General features: G+C 43.6%; 1 protein-coding gene across 5 annotated transcripts in view; it reads right to left on the bottom strand.

Moving 5' to 3' along the window:
- The window catches only part of OSBPL1A (oxysterol binding protein like 1A), a 155457-nt gene that overhangs the window by 41397 nt on the left and 93522 nt on the right, over window positions 1-20538 (bottom strand). For 4 of the 5 annotated variants that reach the window (XM_054017422.1, XM_054017423.1, XM_054017424.1 and 1 more), the window contains one exon: window positions 5853-6015. The exons of the other annotated variant lie outside the window; for it this stretch is intronic. In XM_054017422.1, the coding sequence (XP_053873397.1) occupies window positions 5853-6015 (163 nt within the window). The remainder of the gene's footprint in view (window positions 1-5852; window positions 6016-20538) is intronic. 5 annotated transcript variants of the gene reach the window in all.

Genomic DNA, 20538 nt, shown 5'->3' with positions numbered 1-20538 from the left:
AACGGTAGGTCCTGAATTGTCTGTTGGATCTCCGCGGGGAGGCCTGAGGCCTGCATCCATAAGCAATGGCACACTGAGATGCCTGAAGACATTGTCCTTATTGCAGAGTCCGCCAAGTCTAACACTGCTTGCAGTGACCTCCTGGCGACTGTCTTGCCCTCATCCATGAGCGCTGAGAATTCTGGCTTAGAATCTGGTGAGACAAGGCCTGATAATTTGGACATTGCGTCCCATGACTTGAAGTTATAACGGCTAAGGATTGCTTGCTGGTTTGCGATGCTCCGGTGGAGCATATCTTCCTCCAGAAGAGGTCCAGCTTCTTTCCGTCCTTAGCTTGAAGGGTAGGCCCTTGCCTTTCCCTTGTGTTAAAAGCCACCACTACCAATGAATCCCGCGTGGGGTGGGTAAACAAGTATTCATAGCCCTTGGAGGGCACAAAGTACTTTCTCTTGACTCCCTTAGCTGTAGGAGCCAGAGAGGATGGTGTATGCCACAGGGTTTTTTATATTCTCCTGAATGGTCTTTATCAGGGGAAAGGCCATCCTGGTGGGTTCTGCTGGGGATAAAATGTCCACCATTGGGTCTGACACCTCAGTAACCTCCTCCATTCTGTACCCTGAAGTTCTGAGCAACCCACCTCAGAAGTTCAAGGTGGGCTCTGCTGTCGGGAAGGGGAGGCCCCGAGGATGTTCCTGCCAGTGCCTCGTCTGGAAACTATGAGGAGGAGCCCGAAATATGAGAGGGCCCCTCCTGCCTATCCGGCTCCTCAAAATGCTGAGGCTCTGTCCCCAAATCAGAGTCCGCTTTGGTGCCGGCCCCAGTACCAGTTGTGGCAGCGGCACTGTCTGGGGTACTGAGTGTAGCTGCGATGCCAGGTCTGTTGTCAGTGCCTGGCATGGTACCAATTGTGGCACTGGCGGTGGTAGCAGTGGCTGATGCCTGGGAGAAATCCCTGGCCCTGGGAGAAATCCCTGGCCCTGGTTGCAGTCCTTCTCTCAGACATGACCAAAAAGGAGTGTACCGAGGTGGACCCACTGGGACTGGTGATAAGCCCACAAGGTCCAGAAAAGCCATTGAGTTGGCACCTGCCATTGTGGAGGCCACTATATGGGGGAAATGGGGGGAAAGGGGGTTTGGGTCATCGCCGCTGACTGGAAGTGCCAGTGGCTATGATGTCAGCTTCTCTGGGACATACGAGTCAGTGTCCGATGCGGACTGCGATGAGTCCGCGTGCAGGGACCATGATGGCGCCGTGCCCGTCCATGCTGGGCCGATGTAGATCGTTGCTGCATCATAGCCAGCTTGCCCCTGGACTTCACCAGTGGCCTCAGTCATTTGGGGCCTCAAGACCGGTGCTGTTACACCATGGTCGGGGGAGTGCGGACTTGTCAATGTTATCAGGTCCTGTACTGCCTCATAAGTCTCGGATGTGGAAGGGAGATCCAAATCCTTCACCTGGGTTACCTCTGGTGCCACCGGACTCAATGGTCCCTCCCGTGGGCCTGGAGTTGACGGTGCTAGCTGTTGAGCTGGAGGGGAGGTGTGGTCTTGCACCTGGTCTACCTCCCTTGGGTTCACGTTCCCATGCGCAGGAAGGGGAGCGCACTCTATCAGTCTTACTGTGCTGCTTCTTTGGGACAGGAAACAGAGCAGTGCCAAGACTGATCCTGCGCCATGCTTGGCACAGGGGAATGCTGGTGCAGAGGGTCCTCCTCAGCACCTCCTGGACCAAAGCCGGCGTGCTGCGCACCTACGCTGAGGAGCCCAGTGCCACGTCCATGGGGCTTGACTCAGACTGGGGGCAGAGAGCTACTTCCATTAGCAGCAACTTTAGTCTGTGATCCCTCTCCTTCGTGCGGGTGCGAAAGCTCCTACATATTTGCACCTGTCCGTTTGATGGGACTCCCGCAAGCACTTAAGATAAGCTGAGTGCAGGTCGCCCTTGGGCATAGGCTTCTGGCAAACCCCACATGGCTTAAACCCCTGAGTCTGAGGCATGCCCCGGGCCCGGGATGTGGGGGAGAGAAACACCCTACAGTACCCCAAGTCCAGATGTCTAACTACAACAATTTTTTAAAACTATCTTTAAACTATTTACAAAAAATACACTAGAGGATCGCTTGTTGAATACAAGACACAAAATGCTCCGACGACCACCACTGACAGTCTGCAGGGCCCTATATGTGGCACCATGACAGCATGACTCCAGGGGGCTCCAGAGCTGACCCCCCAGGTACTTCTAGGGGAAATACCTTCCAGTGAACTGTGCATGTGGCACGCGCACACCCCCCCCCCCACCTCTTTAGAATAGATATGAGCAAGCACTCGAAGAAGAATGAGAACTGTGTTATCCATTTAAAAACCAATACTGGTCCCTTACCTTTCCACAGGGCAAGTCAGATCTGTGAATTCTATTACTTGAAGTGTAAGCTTCTACTAGCTCACTTGTTGGCAAAAGTACTTACATAAAAACAGCTCCTACAGCAGGATTTTAAATGGGCTGTTCGCAGCTCAGAGAGGAAGAGAATTTGGCCTAATAAACAAGTCACAGCTGAAGTAGCCGTGCATATCGGCCATTTCCTGATTGAGGCACTACAGTGTGCCATACCAGCCTCTCAAAGAACGCTAATGATGCCTGTGTCACAGCCTGGCCCAATCCACCAGTCTGTTGTGAGTGCACCCAACTGCTGGATCCCATGTACTTCTAAGCCAAATGGGTCTGGACAGGGACTAGTCACTGGTTCCAGCTCTGGATCTGTAAGGCATGCTCTTACGCCTCTTGTCTGAGCCTGAGCCCTTCCCTGGCCCATGGGACTATGCAATCCTGCCACCCCAAGCCCTGGAACCAGGGACTCAGGCTTCTTGAGCCTCCCTAGTTGCTTACTGTCCGACTCTTAGGCTGCGGTGGTCACTCTGGACTGCTAATTTAGTCTCTTCAGGGTCAATGAGGCAAGAATTTAACACACAATGGATTCCAAATTCAAACTGGAGGTCACCATGTCACCCACACATATCCCACTGCCACGGCTCCAAGTCAGCTTTGCTGCCTTTTTTTTAAATGAAAAAAAAAAAAACAGACACACATGGAGGACCAAGCAGCCAGCTTGCAGATTTCTTCCTAAGAAGTGTATCTCAAACCTCCTCCTCCAATTCCTGAATATTTATTTTTTGGCTATATATAATTTTATTGTGCATAGGTTTCCAAGCCATTGCTTTTTCTTTCAGGGCAAGAGTTTGGGACAGCACAGTGATGAGACATGGGGTTCACTTTAAGGCTGAAAGCTGGGTTCATTCAGAGAACTCTTATCCTCATAAGCAGCAGTGGTGGTGCTCTATGGCTACGACTCCAACTTTCCAGCCAGCTCTCATTTGGAGTCCCTTCCTGTAGAAAAGTAACCATTTTGGAAAAAAAGTGTCTTGAAGTGTCAGAAAAATGGGCTCCCCTTCTACTAAGGGGATTACAGGGGGGAAAAGATGTTTCTTGACAAACAAAACTGAATCTCAGTTTTTAACTGCCCATCTGGAAAGCTCTTGTCAATTTCCCTTTCCTCAAGGCTTTCAGGCAAGCAGCCTAGGAAATGTCATTTCATTTTTCCTGACAAAAGTAGAAAAAATTTTCAGGAAAGGTGAGTTTTTTCCCCTATTAAAAAGTTCGGTTTCAGAAAAGGGCATTTTTCAACTGGAAAATGATGAACTCCTGACCAGCTATCCTCCTAATTCCAATAATTGTCTGACTGATAGTTATTCACGAAGGCATTTTATAGATCGGGAACAGAGACAAACTCAAAAGATGACCAGAGGAATGGAATGCCTACCTTAAAGGAGAATGGAAGAGCCTGACTTGTTCAGCCTAGCAAAAGGCAGGCTGAGGGGGGATAGGATTGCGTTCTGTAAATACATCAGGGAGATAAACACCAGAAAGTCTGTCCATTAGCCTGAATATCTTTTCAATGTCGGTACAAGAACAAATGGGTATACACCGACCATGAACAAATCCACGCTGGAAACTGGAAGAAGGTTTCTATCCATCAGAGGAGTGAGGTTCTGGACCAGCCTCCCAATAGGTGCTTTGGGGAGACACAGTTTTGACAGCTGGACAAAATTTATGAGTGGGATTGTATGATGGGGTTGATTATGATGGTGAGGGGCAGAGCTCAGCAGCCTTGTGGGTATCTTCTGGTTCATATTTGGAGTTTCTAAAAATCTCATGCTTCAACCGGTAATCTGCAGGGGTCAGGAAGGGATTTCCCCATGCTCAGGTATGCATGCACACACATGCAACGTACTGGGTTGTGGGGTTTTTTGGTCTCCTTCCTCTGAAGGACTAGAGATGGCCACAGCTAGTGACTGGCCCACCTCATCCAATATCCCCTTCACTGGTGCTTGGCTGGTTAGTTCTTGATCACAAGCTCAGCATCTAACTGATCCCCCCCCCAGGTTACATTGACAGTGGCCTTAGAGGTTTTCCACCTACCTCTGTAGCATGGGATTCAGATTGCTTGCCATGACCATCTGGGAACACCTCACTTGATCAATTCCCTGCCACTGCAGGGGCCTCAGGCATTGATGCACTTTGGTCCCTCCTATTCTCTGCCTCTGGAATATAGTTTTAATCTCCTAAAGAGTAATAGTTTGGTCTAATTTTGGTTGTTGGGTTTAGTGTGTGGGTGCTGGATGGTTGGGGGCTTATGATATACATTACTTAGGAGACTCCTTGATTAACCAATATGGATCTGGTGAAATATCAATACCACTGCTTTTTATTTCTTTTGTGTGTCACAGAACAGTTTCCAGGACAGTGTGAAGTTCTTCAGGGACAAGGAATAAGATGTTATGACACTAAACTCAGAACCAGACTCCTGCATGCTTATAAGGTACCACTATAGGTATGTCCACACAAGCATAAGAGATCACAGCATGGCTGGCCCAGGTCAGCTGACTCAAGCTGTGGGGCTAAAAACTGATGTGTAGACACATTTGGGCTCAGGCTGGAGCCCAAGCTCTGGGACCCAGAGCTCAGGCTCTAGCCATGTGGTCCCCAAACTTTTTACCTTACACCCCCCTCGGAGCCAGGAGTGGGGCTGCAGCTCCTTGGGGGATGGTGGCCACGGACAAGGGTAAGTGGGCTGGGGCTTAGACGGAGTTCAAACCCTATGTTCAGATAAGAATCTAGACACCTTTCTGATCAAGTCTTTTCCTAAGAACACCTTAAAATATATAAAAATACATCCTAGACCCTTACGCCCCAGACAAAAACAACCATTCTTTAATCTTCAGAGAAACAGACCTATGGAGGCACAATTGCCATGGTGCTCAGGTGCTTTTAATTAAAAAAATTGCATTCAAATTTCAGCTGCAATATTGACATTTAAGTTATGGGAAGGAGAGGGGGAATTGGCACCTCACAAACACTCATCTGTCCCCCAGCCTATGACTGGGGACAATCCTTAGCTCAATCCATAATGAAACAAAGAAAGCAAATGGTTTCTGAGTCATAATGTCAGGGGTAATTGAAAGATTCTTGGCTTGTGTCTTTAGAGAATATCCTTGATAGAAAAAAGTTGCGGAAAGTAGCTATTCTGGTGATCAGCCCTGCCACGATCCAAGTTTTGCAAACTCTGCTCCTGGTAGACAGGAACATGCCACAGTTCTATGCCCAGATTCAGGAGGTACTTAAGCACTTGTTTAACTAAGTAGATGAGAAGTCATGCTGCAGTAAAGCAAATGTTAAAGTACCTTTCCAGACAGGTGCCCTAGATGGTACAACTAGATTTGGGCCCCTCCCAATTTTTAAAGAAACAAAATATATAGACATTTGCCACATGTTCAAGTTCTGGATGTTATTTACTTACCTGAAACAGCATCATAGAACTGTTCCTCGCTAAGGATGCTTAGAGGTGGTGATCCTTTAACTAGAGACTGCTCTAATTCATGGTGTTCGGTGGCTAGTGTCTCTAGTGCTTCTGACAAGATCTTGTTTTTCTCCTGCTCATGCTCCAGTTTCAAATTCCTCACCTATAAGTAGACACATGTATGAATAGAATCTATCCTCTAAATAGCTTTGAGCCACACATTCTTGGGAGAGATGAGATTTTTAGCTGGTCTTTGAACTAGTTATTTACAACAGAAACTGAAGTAGCTGAGTTATTTGTGGATTATATGAGCGATATTACAGGATAATTCTGTTCCCATCACATGATTTTTTTTGTCTCAACGTTTTTTTAAACTATTGAAAAGTCTCTCAAAAAAAGATTAAAGTTTTATACATCGGAATTCTGCAACTGAATTCAACACACAGCTTCTGATTGGCTAACATTCCAAACAATTACTACGTTTTAAACAATGTTTCCCTGATTTGTTGGTAGTCAGAATAAAAGAGCCTGTTCTAGTGTTTAACCTGGATCCACATGCAGTAAGCCACTTCTACTGTTCTGCTCTAATTTGGGCCAACTAGTATAATTTGAATTGCATTTCTCTGCAGGTGAGAGTTACATAGGTGCTAATATTTAAATGAACATTTTAAAAATTGGAGCATGTTAACCCCTAAGATTACTGTTTGCATGTAAGTTAAGGAAGTGAAAGAGGTGAGAAGAAAGGAGGGGAAAGTCTGACTGGCTGATTTGTCTCTGATGTAATGCTCCTACCACCCTATTGTAAACTGTTCATAGAACAGCCACAAACTGACATGAGAAGGGGGGTTGGGGGAGGGAAGAAGACAAAAGGAGACTGGCGAGCAGATGGGTTTTGTATTTAAAAACCTCCCACACATTAAACCTTTGTTATTTTCCTGTGGTGCTACAAGTGTCAATCTCTTCTGAACTCCAAGAACTACTAACATGAAAGCAGTAACATATCCCTACTAACCCTCCTCCTCTTCCTTGTGCTACTCCCTCCTTTTCTTTCCTTTTAGGGGAAGATTTACACTTGGACCTCTCCCAGAGAGCCTCCCCCACAAGCCCTCCACCTGCTGCCTTCCCTCCAATCCAAAGACTTCTTCAATCTTTGACTTTCTCCCCACACTCTGTTTTTTCTCCGGACACCCAGTGTAAAGGCATTCAGCTTCCCCTGCTACTGCTTTTCCCTCATTTCCTTCTCAGAGTACCCTTTGTATCCCCCTTTGCAGACTTCTCAGTTCTCACACGTAGTTAACTGAAACAACATTAGAAAGTTATAGTGACTCAATTTCAGCTTATTTTGTAAGCAAGAACTGCTTATGTACCAACATTACCTAAGATTATAAATAATCATAATTTTATACATGTATATTACTTGCCTCTGTGCTTTTTGCAGACTTTTTGCAAAAATCTCTGCTTGAACAATGAAAGTTGATTAGGTCAGTTTCACTTTTGTTTATACCCAAGTCCACTTTCAGCTTCTTTGTGCTACAATCTTTGGGTCTCAAACAAGGTAGCATGTTTGTTTAAAGCCATCTGTACCCACAATTTATAAAAAGATTCAATGCAACACTTTACTTGGGGGATATTTTAACAAAATGTACTTTAGACAGTCCCCTTAAATTTTGCCAGTTGAATAGCAAGAATGTTGACTTCTTAGGTAGGTGAAATGCTAAAGTTGCAACTTTACCCATGAAAAAAAATATTACAAAGACATCTAAATTTTTATTATAAAAGATAGCAAACTAAAATGTAGCCTTCTGGCTTTACCACAACCATAGTGATAAAGGGTAAAAATTTCAAAATGCACCTACGTTCAATTTTCAAAAGTGATTTTGGCTCCTAAATGCCTGTGTCAAATAGAACGTATGCACTTTTGAAAACTGTACCAAAAGTAATTAACTAAAGCTAATAAAATCCAGGAAGTCTCAATTAAATGTTTTATTGTGAGAAGATTCCCGCAGCACCAAAGGATGACAGTTTGAGGAACAGCAGGTGAAGCTTACATGCCATATGTGCTCCAATACCAAGCCCAGTAATTGAGTTTCTTTTATTTCACTGGTAAAGTCAGACTCTTAAAACAGCTCTTCTACAATCCTTTTGTCTGCTTGGTCATTCATGGAATGTTACTCATAATTGTGTAATGAGTACCATGCCCCAAAAATGAATTCTCCTTTCTCAAAAATAGCCGGCTTTGCAGCAGTAACTGTCTTCCATAAATTGCCAGGCTTCACAGCTGCTGAACACTTATCCAAACAAATACGTAAAGCTCCTAATACCTAAATAAAAAGTTTCTCCCCTGTGATCCTTATAGCATTAGACAGCAGCTAAAGATAAATAAGTAAACAAAGTGAGGAAAAAATTAGATTAGTCAAGTCAATGTGACTAGAAGTTGAAAATTGAATTCCCTTGTTTTAAAAAGTTAACCAGAGGAAAAAGGGAAGAAAAAAAAATCTAGTTTAAGATAAAATACGGGCCGTGATCTTATAAGTTTAATAAAGTGTGTAGATACCTAAGCCCACGCAGAGCCCCAGAATTTAAAGAAGTCCATCAGTTTGGAGCTCAATGCAGGACAGGAGCTTAAGTGAGCAAGTCTTAAAGAGGAAGAATGACTTCCAATGAAAAGATTCCAAAAAGCAGCTGAAATTCCATAAAACCTATTTTAAAGAGTGAAATGCCTTTAAAGTGAAAAAAAATTGGTTCTCCTTCCACTTTGAGCATCTGATTTTTTTACTCTAAATCGTAGTTCCCTTGCACCGCCACCACATAATCGATATAAATGCAACCACCACTGAAAGAAACTTCTTTGAAACTTAACAGCCCTCCCCCAAGTAAAAAATGCAATGTATTTATTGGACCATTCATGCTCAGTGCTATTTTATTTTCTTCCTACTTGCTAATGACCAGGCATATTATTTACTTCTCCTCTACAAGAGCGTTTCCAGTTCTCCAACATTCACAAACCCACCTTGCAATAAGCTGCTTGCAGAGACAGGCCACTTTTCTTCAGAGCTAAATGATTCTACCAGCAGGAGTTAGAGCATTGCTCCAAGGCAAGCCACTCCTTCCACTACATTCATTAAGTTCTTGCATATTAAAAAAAAAAAAGCAAAAATACATAAAGCAACTGATTTTTTAATCATTTTGAACTACAGCCTTCTGTAAAGAAAGACCATTTCTGCTCGAGTCTTACAAAATTGCCCATTTGCTATGTTGGTTCACAAAACTCAGTCCAAAATTCACATTTTGAGCTGAATGCTAATACAAAATACTGGCTGAGGATCGACAAAAGTAAATTGACACTAATGATCATCCCTTTCCCCATCAAAGTCTTCAAAAAACAGTCTGAAGAAGTGTCCCAATAAGTACTGATGAAGCAGTAGAAAAACAAGGCAGAACCTCCACTGCAATTTAGAGTTACTTTCCCACTACAGTATCTTCAGGGCCCTGCCTCCCCACCATTTATAAATAAGATTCTATTGGATATTACTGGCATTTCTGTCAATTAGACTTTGCAGACAGACAAGGGAACATACTCAGCATGATACAGTTTCCAGAGGAGTTTCCTTGTATTTGTCTCATTCATTTGCTTCCCTGCCACTTTTTGTTTTACAGCAGTAAGAACAAGTTCAGTAGCTGCTTTTAATGTAATCTCACATTGGGATTGAAATGTTGTTATTGATCTCAGTGTGTGCACAGCTCTGGAAACCCAGTCCAAGTACTAGAGTAATGTACCCTACCACGCATTCCAGTCATAGTCTCTGTAAAGTGCAGTTTGTGCTAGACTTGTAGCAGGTCAAGAATACAGATCTCAACTATTTCCACTGTTGAATTATGAGAGTTTTGAGATCAGTGAGATGGGTTTAAGACAAATTAACTATTTCAGTTAGGCTTTCTGTATCATGATATGGAGTACACTATTAGAGTAACAGTTTGTAAATCTGATTGTTACTAGTTGAAACTATCGATCCGTCTAGTTTTCTCTCAGAAAGAATGACAATGATTTTATCTGCGAGACTATGAACTGTACTACTCTGTCACTGCAACAGTTGAAGTTTAATACCTACACAGTCTTCAGTTACATGGGTCAATAAGGCAGGGACCATCTTTTTATTCTATGTTTGTACAGTGCCTAATACAGCACATTCCTCATCCATGACTGGGCTCCTAGGTGCTACAGGAATACAAATAATAAATATATACACCCTACCCAGTGGGACAGCATAAGGACTCCAGTTACTAAACAGAAAATTCTGCAGCCTTCATTGGACTGAGTTCAAATTACAGCTGTAAGTGTGAAAAGGAAAGCTGCCACAAAGACGTTTTCCCTGAAACCTGATGGTATTTAGAGCAGTTTGGATTACAGATGGCTGTAATCCAGTACCCATCTTCCAATTCATATCATATATCCCAATTCAATAGAGTCAATGCCTTCTGTGGTATTTTATTTTCCAAGTTAATTTAAACTGAGGTCCATTAACAATGGCATATTCCAAAAGACAGGCAGAATCATACCACTGATGTTTGAGACTTCAGTGCCACAAATACAAGGGATCATTATGTGGCATGCTAGCACAGCTGCAAGCAGCCCTATGGAAGTACTGCATATCAACCAAGGTCTGGAGGCAGCTGGAGAGGATGGACAGAGATGGGAAGGAAGAAATCTAGCCTTGTCAGGAAAGAGAACTAGGCCAGCAGCTATTAAAGATGAAGATGAGTAAAATAAAGTTTGAAATAGACCAAGACTTAATTTTTTTGACATTTCTGAAATGGCATTATCTGTCTTTATGGAGTCAAGAGGGCAACATGGCTCATTTCATTTCACTTTCTGAAAGAACACAATCTTAGACGAGTTGATAGAAGCTCTACATTTGGACATTCTGAATTGTGAAGGATCTTCTCCTTCTCAAACATAATATTTCCCTGGAATTATCTGCAGTAATGCCCAGCATCAAAAAGCACATGATAATATTGCACTTTTCCAGGAATTCATTGTCCAATCTTGTTTAATAGTCTACCTAAAGTAGCATAGTCTACCATGACAAAACTTCTAGGTTCTCCACTTCTAGATTCATAGAATCATAGAATATCAGGGATGGAAGGGACCTCAGGAGGTCAACTAGTCCAACCCCTGCTCAAAGCAGGACCAGTCCCCAACTAAATCAAGTAGGTTCCCCACTTACTCATTGTGCTAGCTTGGGGGGAGTCTTTCAACTTTTCTTTCAGAGACTGTAAAAACACCCATCCTATATCAGAGAATAGTTGAGCCCTTCGTGTTTGTAACACACATTAAAAGGCATTACAGAATGGCACATTAGTATTAACAGAATGACTGAAGAAGCTTCACAGCCAGATAGTATTTCTTCAAACAACCCCTTGGGCAAGAGTACCATTTCACTAATAAGCCTCCATTAGCCAGAAAAAATAAATTGAGCCATCAAGGTAATTGTGTCTTCAGTTTCTCCTGAGATCTCAAAGATCTAGCAGTAAGAAATCTAGTGTCTTTTTAGAATACTTACTTACTATAGAGGGTAGATAACCCATGAGCACAGGAAAAAAAAAAAAATCATTGCCCACTCCGCAAATGCTCTGTAGCAAACACAAAACATGAATTTTTGATCACTGCTCAAATGCTACTTATTAGAGTCAGGTCACAAGGGAAGAAAAAAAAGATAGGCTGCAAAATGGTGATGGAATGGCACAATTAAGGTTTGATATCATGAAGCACCATGACTAGAACCAACGTTACACACCAGCAGATTACCAGCTTTCCGATGGAGGTACAGAAGTAGTTTCTAGTTCTGGAGAAGTTCTGGTCTTTAAAACAGGTTGCTTGTTCTTTGGGCCAGCAGTTATTTCTGGTACAAGACCCAGGATTTATGGCAAATCTCAGAGGTTGGAACCACAGTGATGAATTCATGTCCACCCACCAGGTTTTAGAATTTTTTTTTTTTTTTTTTTAAACCTCCCTTTCCTCAATCTCCCTACCTTTAATCAATTTTGCTCTGTTGTCCATTTCAAGACTAGTTCTGATTACCAGCCCTTCAACTTGCAAGTTCTGCATTTCACCCTACTGCTGTTTGAGGAATATTATTAATTTACCAAAAAACAAGTATTCCAATAGACTGCATGCTATCATGGACACATTTATAGTATTGCAATGTAAGGTGAAATGTCTCTCTAGTTTCAATTTTTTATAACAAAAGATTAGTATTCTTGTTACAACATTTAAAATGAATTTGTAGCATGAGTATTTCACCATATTTAGAACTGCTCATATATGCTTTTTAAGATAAACTTCTAGCTTCAGTTTCCCATGAAAAGCCAAAGAGTTTTTGTAGAAGTTTACCAAAATCAGAACCACCTTCTAGAATGAAAGTTCTTGCAGAGAATTTTTATTCTGAGCTACAAAGCTAGTCTTTTTTTTTTTTTTTTTTTTTTTTAAATAAAGTGTTGCAGCCAGCTCCAGTCCTAATATGCATCATGAACTTATGTAAAGCTACCAATACAGGGAGCAGTAGGAATCAAAATAGGGGATTCTTTGACTTGTGATATTTAGCATTAAATACAAGACAACCACCAAGGAAAGTTTAAGAGTAACAGTTTAAGTCAGCCTTCAACTGTAGACAGAAGTCTGAAATATGAACACAACTGTATATTCCAGTACAAAAACAAACCCACACAATTGCTACAATGCAGCTCATAGTTTCCCTAGTACCAGTTTCTTCCCACATAGTTGAATTATTTTGGTCACTACCAGTTTGAACTAGTGCTGAGTAATTTATCATTCTACTACTTACAGCTTCCACGTTTAATATTTGGTGTTACTTGCATCTCTACAGTTCTAGCTGTCTGTTCAAACCTCTTTAGGTTTGAACAGACAGCTAGAACTGTAGAGATGCAAGTAACACCAAATATTAGTGACTGACATCTTTCAGTATCTTCCCCATTGATAAGATTATAGGAACCTTCCCAACATCCTCTGAGCAGCACAACTGTAAATATGTGGAGATTTCAAAGATGGCACAGAGTCCTTTCTTGTTAGCGAACGTTTCTGAACATTAATAGTCACATAAAGGTGCCCAGCAAAGTCAGTAGCATGATGACGTGCTTTTAGATTTACCACTGCATAAGTACATGACTGAGAAAGTTTGGTCTTGGTGTATGCTGAAATGAAAGCTGAAGCCAGTTGGTACATATACAGCAGAATGCAATTATAAGTTTATACTGCAGGTACTCCTGGTTTTAAGCATACGTTTGAGTTTCAGTAAAAGCAATTATTCTGGAAGATAATAGAATCATAGAATGAAGACTTATCAGTGTAAAAAGTTTAGATGGCATAGCAGAATTCCTGGAGTATTAAGAGTTTTCCAGTACAGAAAAAAACACACTTTGAGAAAGCTTTCATCAACTTATTGCTTTAAACGGTCGCTTTCTCATAAGCTAACCCACTAACAGTAAGGAAGATTACAACCCATCACGTGGCCTCACTCTGTCAAAGCAAGACAGCAAGAGCCTTTACTGACTCCAGTAAGTCCTCCTTGTAGCTTTTAGTAAACATTTTTTTCTTCAAACCATTACTGTCATGTTAGTGTAAGCCAGAGCATTGAAACATTGAGCCATTTTTTTTTAAATCCATCGTGCTTTGTTGCAACAATCATTTCTTGCTCAGCAAGATGCCTGCTCAGCTCTGATAACATTTACTGTTTACTCATTTCAGAGAGAAATTTATAGAAGGAATAGTTGTGTCACTAATAAGTGACTTATGCTGCTACTAATGAGTACACTTCGAACACACAAAACAAGATGTTGTGACTAATCAAGGAGGTAAGCTGAGCAAATGGTTGACAGGTAAAATGTTACAGACTGTATTACAAAAGCGCACCTTGGTCTACATCATGGAAATATGGCTGATCGATACCATAGGCTCAGTTCACCACATCGTGCCCAGGATGCTTTAGTCAACCAGACCCAGAAAACTCATTAGGCAAAGATGATACTCCTTTCCCTTCCTGGCTCAAATGCAGGAAATACTCACTTCAAATCGAAAGTTTCTTCATTACATCCACCTAATCTGTAAATCCAGAAACTAATCCAGGGATCCTGACAATCTATCACCTCAGCCTGATCCAAAACTCACTGAAGACACCACAGGCTTCGCTGAGGTGGTGATAGAAACACACAGATGGTCAATTTCACAAGACTCACACTGGAGATTTGCCCCACCAGGCAGCTGACACTTCTGAAACAGCACCCCAAAGCTTCCTGCAGGAACTCTCCACAGCCTTGCAAACAGTGTCTATCCATACACAGTCTGCCATACTGTGACCTAGAATTCAAGAACCAACCCCTTCCCTTGTGGGGTCCACTTCCATTCCCGGGTGGATAAGGTCTCTCCCATTGTAAACAAGCCACCAGCATAGCCCACCCCAGCAGTTTAAAGTAGCCCTACTAAATCCTAAAGTTTATAGAAAAAGTCCACAAGACACCAGAGTGCTATTGATCACTGCACTTACCATTATGCTGATAAACCACTTTTGCCCAGAAATTGCAAGAGGCTCAGACTGGGGCTAGGATGTATCTCAGTCAGCTTGGTATCAACCTGAATAAACTTGAGGTGATAATGGTGGGGTTTAGGAAGGCACCTAGAAGATTTGGCTGAGATTAGTTAGCACCCCTCCTTCAACTGAGGCCACATTTATGGCCAAAATTCACCACTTAGGGGACTGGTGTATTCCTAGTTTCTAGATTATCAATATTTCAGCAACCAAGATTCTCCCCCCCCCTTCAATTTATCTCCAGAAAGGAGACTGACCATTCCTCTTGGACATGAACCTTGCTATCATAATCCTCACCTTTCACATTTACACTTGACTACTGCAATATGTTCTACTGCAACTTCTGAACAGGTTTAAGTTAGTACAGAATACAAACAGTTTTGAACTACGTAGCCCTCTGGGAGCATGTGACCACACTGCTCCACAATCTGAACTGGCTGCAATTCCTGTATTTGTTTTGAACTAAAAAGTCATATATGGCCTGGGACCATTCTCTCCTTGCAAGATCCTATTTCAGTTAATATCAGCAAGAGTACTGGAATGTCTCTGGTATACAAGAGGGAGCTGCTGTCCAAGAAGGTCCTATGACTGAAATTCACCCCAACCACCCCTGATCCACCAACACTTGCATAGCCATAGAAAAGTTGTCCTTTCTGTTGATGTACTCTGTGACAAGGTGGTCTGGTGCCAAAATAAGGATATGTGCGCCATCCACTGCAGTTTGGGAACCCCACTGCTGTAAATCCATCCCAGATGTCATGTATGTTAACAAAAGTCACAGTCCTGCATAGCAGGAGATAATTAGTGGCCCTGCACGCTTGCATTACAATGGCCCGCACAATGGATTTTCCAACTCTAAAATAATTTCCCACTGACTGGTAGCAATCCAGCATTTCGAGTTTCCAGTGGGATCTCCACTCACTTCTCCACTGCCAGTACAACTCTCATTTTGGTGTCCCTGTTCCGGAAAGGCTGGGGCTAGCTCGGTGCACAGATCCAGGAACGTAGCCTTGTGCAACCAGAAGTTCTGCAGCCGCTGCTCATGATCCCAAGCCTATATTACAATGCGATCCTACCTCTCAGAGCTTGTTTCTCGTGCCCAGAAGTAGCGCTCCACCATTTGCAGCTGCTCCTCTGGGGAAGGCTAAAGTAGCTAGGGTTAGGACAGTGATTTGTTTCTTGTTTTCCTGCCTTGTAGTTGTATTTAGGGGAAGAACTGCTATTGTTTTGATTCTACAGTGTTTTTTGCATTGTATTTCTAACCAATGGTACACGGGTGTCAAGTCTGGGATAGGAACTCTTGCATGCTTATCAAAGTCAAATAAATAATCACACAGACCCTTTTCAGAAGGTTTTTTTTTTAAATAGAGATTTGCAGTGGGTACACATGTAGCCATGTCCCCCTCCAGAGTATTTTTGCACTTGCCTTTTAGTTAGATGACTGAGTTGTGAGAGGAGAGGTTCAGCAATATACAAAAACTCTAATCTGGGGTTAAAACCAGTGATAGAAGATGCCAAAATAGTGCATTCTGCTCCCATTCTATTTAGTCCAGTCTTTTTAGTCATACACTGATTAGCCAAAACACAGACTCATTCAAATGAATCAATTTTGTCCATTTCCTTTTAGTATTTTATTGCTATGCTATTTTGAGTTGAACTGAAATTGATAAGGTTAGTGCAACTACACAGTACCTTATGCCAAAAGTCTTTGTACATCACTTATGTCAGCACATCTTTGGGAAGGAGTGCTTTGTTTTAGTGTAACTTGCTGCAGAGCCAGAAGCAAGTTAAAAAAAAAAAAAAAAAAAAAAAAAGTAGCCCTTACAAAATGAGGCCCCCTTCCTTCAAAACACTACACCCATGAATAACCTCATGCATCAAACAGTAGCATCAATGGAACTGTTTGCATACATAAGATTACATGTTAAGCATTAAACCAGGTCAAGGCCATAAGCTCTAAAAGATTTTCAGCGATGGTCAGGTGAATAAAAGGGATGCCCGTGAGAATGAAATGTTAACTTTTACCCACCAAGGTGTAAGATCTAAAAAAACCCCTTGACACTGCACCTTTTAAACTGGTAACATTTCCTTTTTGATTTTAAGATTTTATAAATTTAATGAAATAAAAGGAGAGTTTAGGATAAGCTATATTTCCCTAATACATTTAAGTTTTCAAAATACCAATGATTGTGTTTCTAATAACTGCATTTTCCCCTTTCATCCCTGGTGAATATGAAATAGTTATGTCCACTTATTTCAACATTACTTGTTGGTGCTTTTCCTGTCCAGGCAACTATCAGGTTCTTTTGCTTATTTTGACAAACTTTTCTTTGTGGGCAGAGAAAAAAAAAATGTTGCTGCACAGGTATTTGAGCATCATTACCACAGATGTATTTAAAGTTTTACAGTAAATGGAGCAAGACTGGCTGCTTTCAATGATATCCTGCCTGTAAGTTTAGTTCTCAACACTACAAGTTCCAGATTCCGAACCTATCATTAGTTACTTATGAAGGCTGGCCAATGTTATAAAAAACTGTTCCATAGCCAATGTTGTATGTTTCTTAATCTTTTATAAAAGTGTGTGTTTGAAAACATTTAGTTGAGGCTTTATTTCCAGGTACAACTTGGTTTTATTATGTATCTTTGGTAAGTGGGGAAGTCTCTGAAGAAAGATCATGTACCACGAGCCAACTGACCATTTATCATAGTTTCAGATACTCTGAATAGTCCATCCTACAGCTACTCTGTAGGATGGAGTTGTTCCTTGTGAACTATGTGTGGAGATGGTGTTTTTTTGGGGGCGGGGAGGAGGGGGGAGGAGGGACAGCTCTGGGATGTTTTTTTACAGCCCAAACAGTCAGCTCATTACTTGCATGAAATTTCCATTGAAACCACTAGGCATAGCATATGGCAGAGGGCAAAGTTTGGCCCTTAGCCTAGGTGAGGCTGTTAGATCTGGAAGACATAATAGCATTCAAAGAAAACATTTATAGTTGTATCCCTGCTGTGATATTTTGTTTGAGCCCTTCAGATAATCAATTTTCACTTTAGTTTCTAGTCAGTTTCACGTAGTAGATATATTTGAACAAACACCCAAGAAGCTTCAATTAGAGACTAGCTGCAATTTTAACAGAAGAATTTCTACTGGATAAGTGCCACGCCATACAACTACCTCCACAAAAGTCATGTCTATTGGCAGTCTCAGACAGGAAACGGTGGGTGGGCATGGAGACTGAATTACCCTTTAGCTAAAAAGAGGTGGCCCTTGCAAGGTCAGGGTGGAGCACATGAGCAGAACGGTGTGAGGAAGCCTGCACTGGTATATCTGTTTGTGATGGAGAAATTCTGTCTCCAGAGCTGTCAAGCCAGCAGTTGTCATCAGCACTATACTGAGTAAAGAGAGCCAGCTGCATTGGTGAGTACTCAAATACATCAGATAAAGCTAAATTTACAGTGGCAATACCCCTCTTATCCTCGCTATTCAGGATATTCGTGACAAAACGTGAATACGCTACTATTTTAAGACAAGACGTTCAGGTCATTGCTCATTTGCAGCCATATTCTGCCCTCAAGTTTCACACAACACAAGTGACATTGCAGAGTGCTGATTGGCTCTGCCCATGTAACGACAAAACCGTCATCTATCCTTTTGGTGCAAGGCCAAAAAACATTTATTCACAGAAGTGTATGACTTAGTTTAAAACTTAACAAGCAAGTCAAATAAACGGTGGCATAAGTGCCCTTTACAGACAAAGGTTTTACAATTTACTGAAAGATAACTGGCTGTTAAAAATACATAAAAATGTTTTATGAGGGTGATGTGCACAAACTAGAATAGTGATTTTCAGAATTTATACAGTTATATCATTTGTGAGTAATCTAGTATTCACCAGCTATTCCTTTAACAATAGCTGCAATAATGCATTCAGAATTAAAAAATAAAGTTCTCAGAAGACAAGGTAATAAGTTGGAAAGGCACTGTTGCGGAGTGTGGGGGAGTTAGGGCCCTGCACCCCTCTTCCCGAGATTCACTGCGACTCTCAACCAGCCAGTAAAGCAGAAGGTTTATTTAGGGACAGGAACACAGTCTCAAGCAGAGCGTGTAGGTACGACCAGACCCCCTCAATTAGGTCCCTCTGGGAGGTTCAGGGAGCTTAGACCCCAGCTTGGGGTTCCCTGCGTTGCACCACCCAGCCCAAACCGAAACTAAACTCCCAGCCCCTCCCGCTGCTCCTCTCCTTTGTTCAGTCTCCCGGGCAGAAGGTGTTAATTCTCCCCACCCCCGTTCCTGGCTCAGGTTACAGCTCAGGTAGCTTCCTTCAAGGGAAGTCCCACATCCCCACTGCAACCCCCCTGCAACATTCCCAGGTCAAATCTGCCCTGCTCCGTCACATCTCTCCCCCCTTCGAGACTGAACTGAGCGGGGTCACTCTGACCAGTGACCTGGGGAAGTTCAGGGCTCCCTCTCCGGGACAATGCGTCCGCTATCAGGTTGTCACGTCCATGTCATAATCCTGCAGGAGCAGGCTCCATCTCAGGAGCTTGGCGTTGGCTCCTTTCATCTGGTGCAGCCAGGTCAGGGGAGAGTGGTCGGTGTGCACGGTGAAGTGACGCCCAAAGAGATATGGCTCTAGTTTCTTGAGGGCCCACACCATGGCCAGGCATTCCTTCTCGATGGCCGCGTAGTTCTGCTCCCGGGGTAGCAACTTCTTGCTCAGGTACACGATGGGGTGTCTCTCCCCCTTTTCATCCTCCTGCATTAACACCGCCCCCAGTCCTGTGTCTGAAGCGTCAGTGAACACCATAAAGGGCTTGTCAAAGTCTGGGTTTGCCAGAACTGGGCCCCTGACCAGAGCCTCCTTCAGCGTCCGGAGAGCCTCCTGGCACTCCTCGGTCCAGACCACTTTGTCTGGCTTCCCCTTCTTGCACAGCTCAGTGATGGGGGCGGCTATGGCGCTAAAGTGGGGCACGAACCTCCGATAGTACCCTGCCATCCCAATAAAGGCTTGGACCTGCTTTTTGGTTTGAGGAGCGGGCCAGTCTCTGATCACCTCCACTTTGGCTGGTTCCGGCTTTAGGCAGCCGCTTCCCACCCGGTGGCCTAGGTAGGATACCTCAGCCATCCCCACCTTGCACTTCTCCGGTTTTACGGTCAGCCCAGCCTTCTGGAGTCGGTCCAGCACTTGTCTAACCTGGGATATGTGGTCCTCCCAGGTCTGGCTAAAGACACAGATGTCATCGATATACGCCACGGCAAAACTCTCCATCCCCCTCAGTAGCTGATCCACCAGGCGCTGGAAGGTGGCCGGCGCTCCCTTGAGGCCGAAGGGCAGGGTCAGGAACTCATAGAGCCCCAGAGGGGTGACAAAGGCCGATTTCAGCCTGGCATCTGCATCCAGCGGCACTTGCCAATAGCCCTTTGTAAGATCCATGGTGGTAAGGTACCGAGCACCTCCCAGCTTGTCTAGGAGCTCGTCCGGCCTGGGCATGGGGTAGGCATCGGCTACAGTGATGGCATTGAGCTTCCGATAGTCCACACAGAACCGGATCGACCCGTCCTTTTTGGGGACCAGCACCACTGGCGAGGCCCAAGGGCTGGAAGACGGCTGGATCACCCCCAAAGCCAGCATGTCATTGACCTCTCTTTCCAGGTCCTGAGCAGTTTTCCCCGTGGCTCGGAAGGGGGAGCATTTTATAGGCGGGTGCGATCCTGTCTGCACCCGGTGGACAGTCAGATTAGTGCGTCCAGGCTGGTTGGAAAACAGCTGCTGGTACAGATGCAGCACCCCTCCGATCTCAGCTCGCTGGGCAGGGGTTAGCCGATCAGAGAGGGGAATTGCTTCCAGGGGGAAGCCAACTCTTGTCCCAGGGAATAGATCTACTAAAGGGTCATCTCCCTGCCCCTCCCACTGTCCACACACGGCCAACACCATATTCCCCCTGTCATAATATGGCTTCATCATATTCACATGGTACACCCGGTGGTGGTGTGCCCGGTTCGACAGCTCCACCACATAGTTTACCTCGGTTAGTTGCTTGACAACCTTGAAGGGCCCTTCCCAGGCGGCCTGGAGTTTGTTTTTCCT

The sequence above is a fragment of the Malaclemys terrapin genome, chromosome 2, assembly GCF_027887155.1.
Source record: "Malaclemys terrapin pileata isolate rMalTer1 chromosome 2, rMalTer1.hap1, whole genome shotgun sequence".
Taxonomy (NCBI): Eukaryota; Metazoa; Chordata; order Testudines; family Emydidae; genus Malaclemys; species Malaclemys terrapin.
The sequence above is the reverse complement of the archived record's forward strand: the minus strand, read 5'-3'. Positions and strand labels throughout refer to the sequence as shown.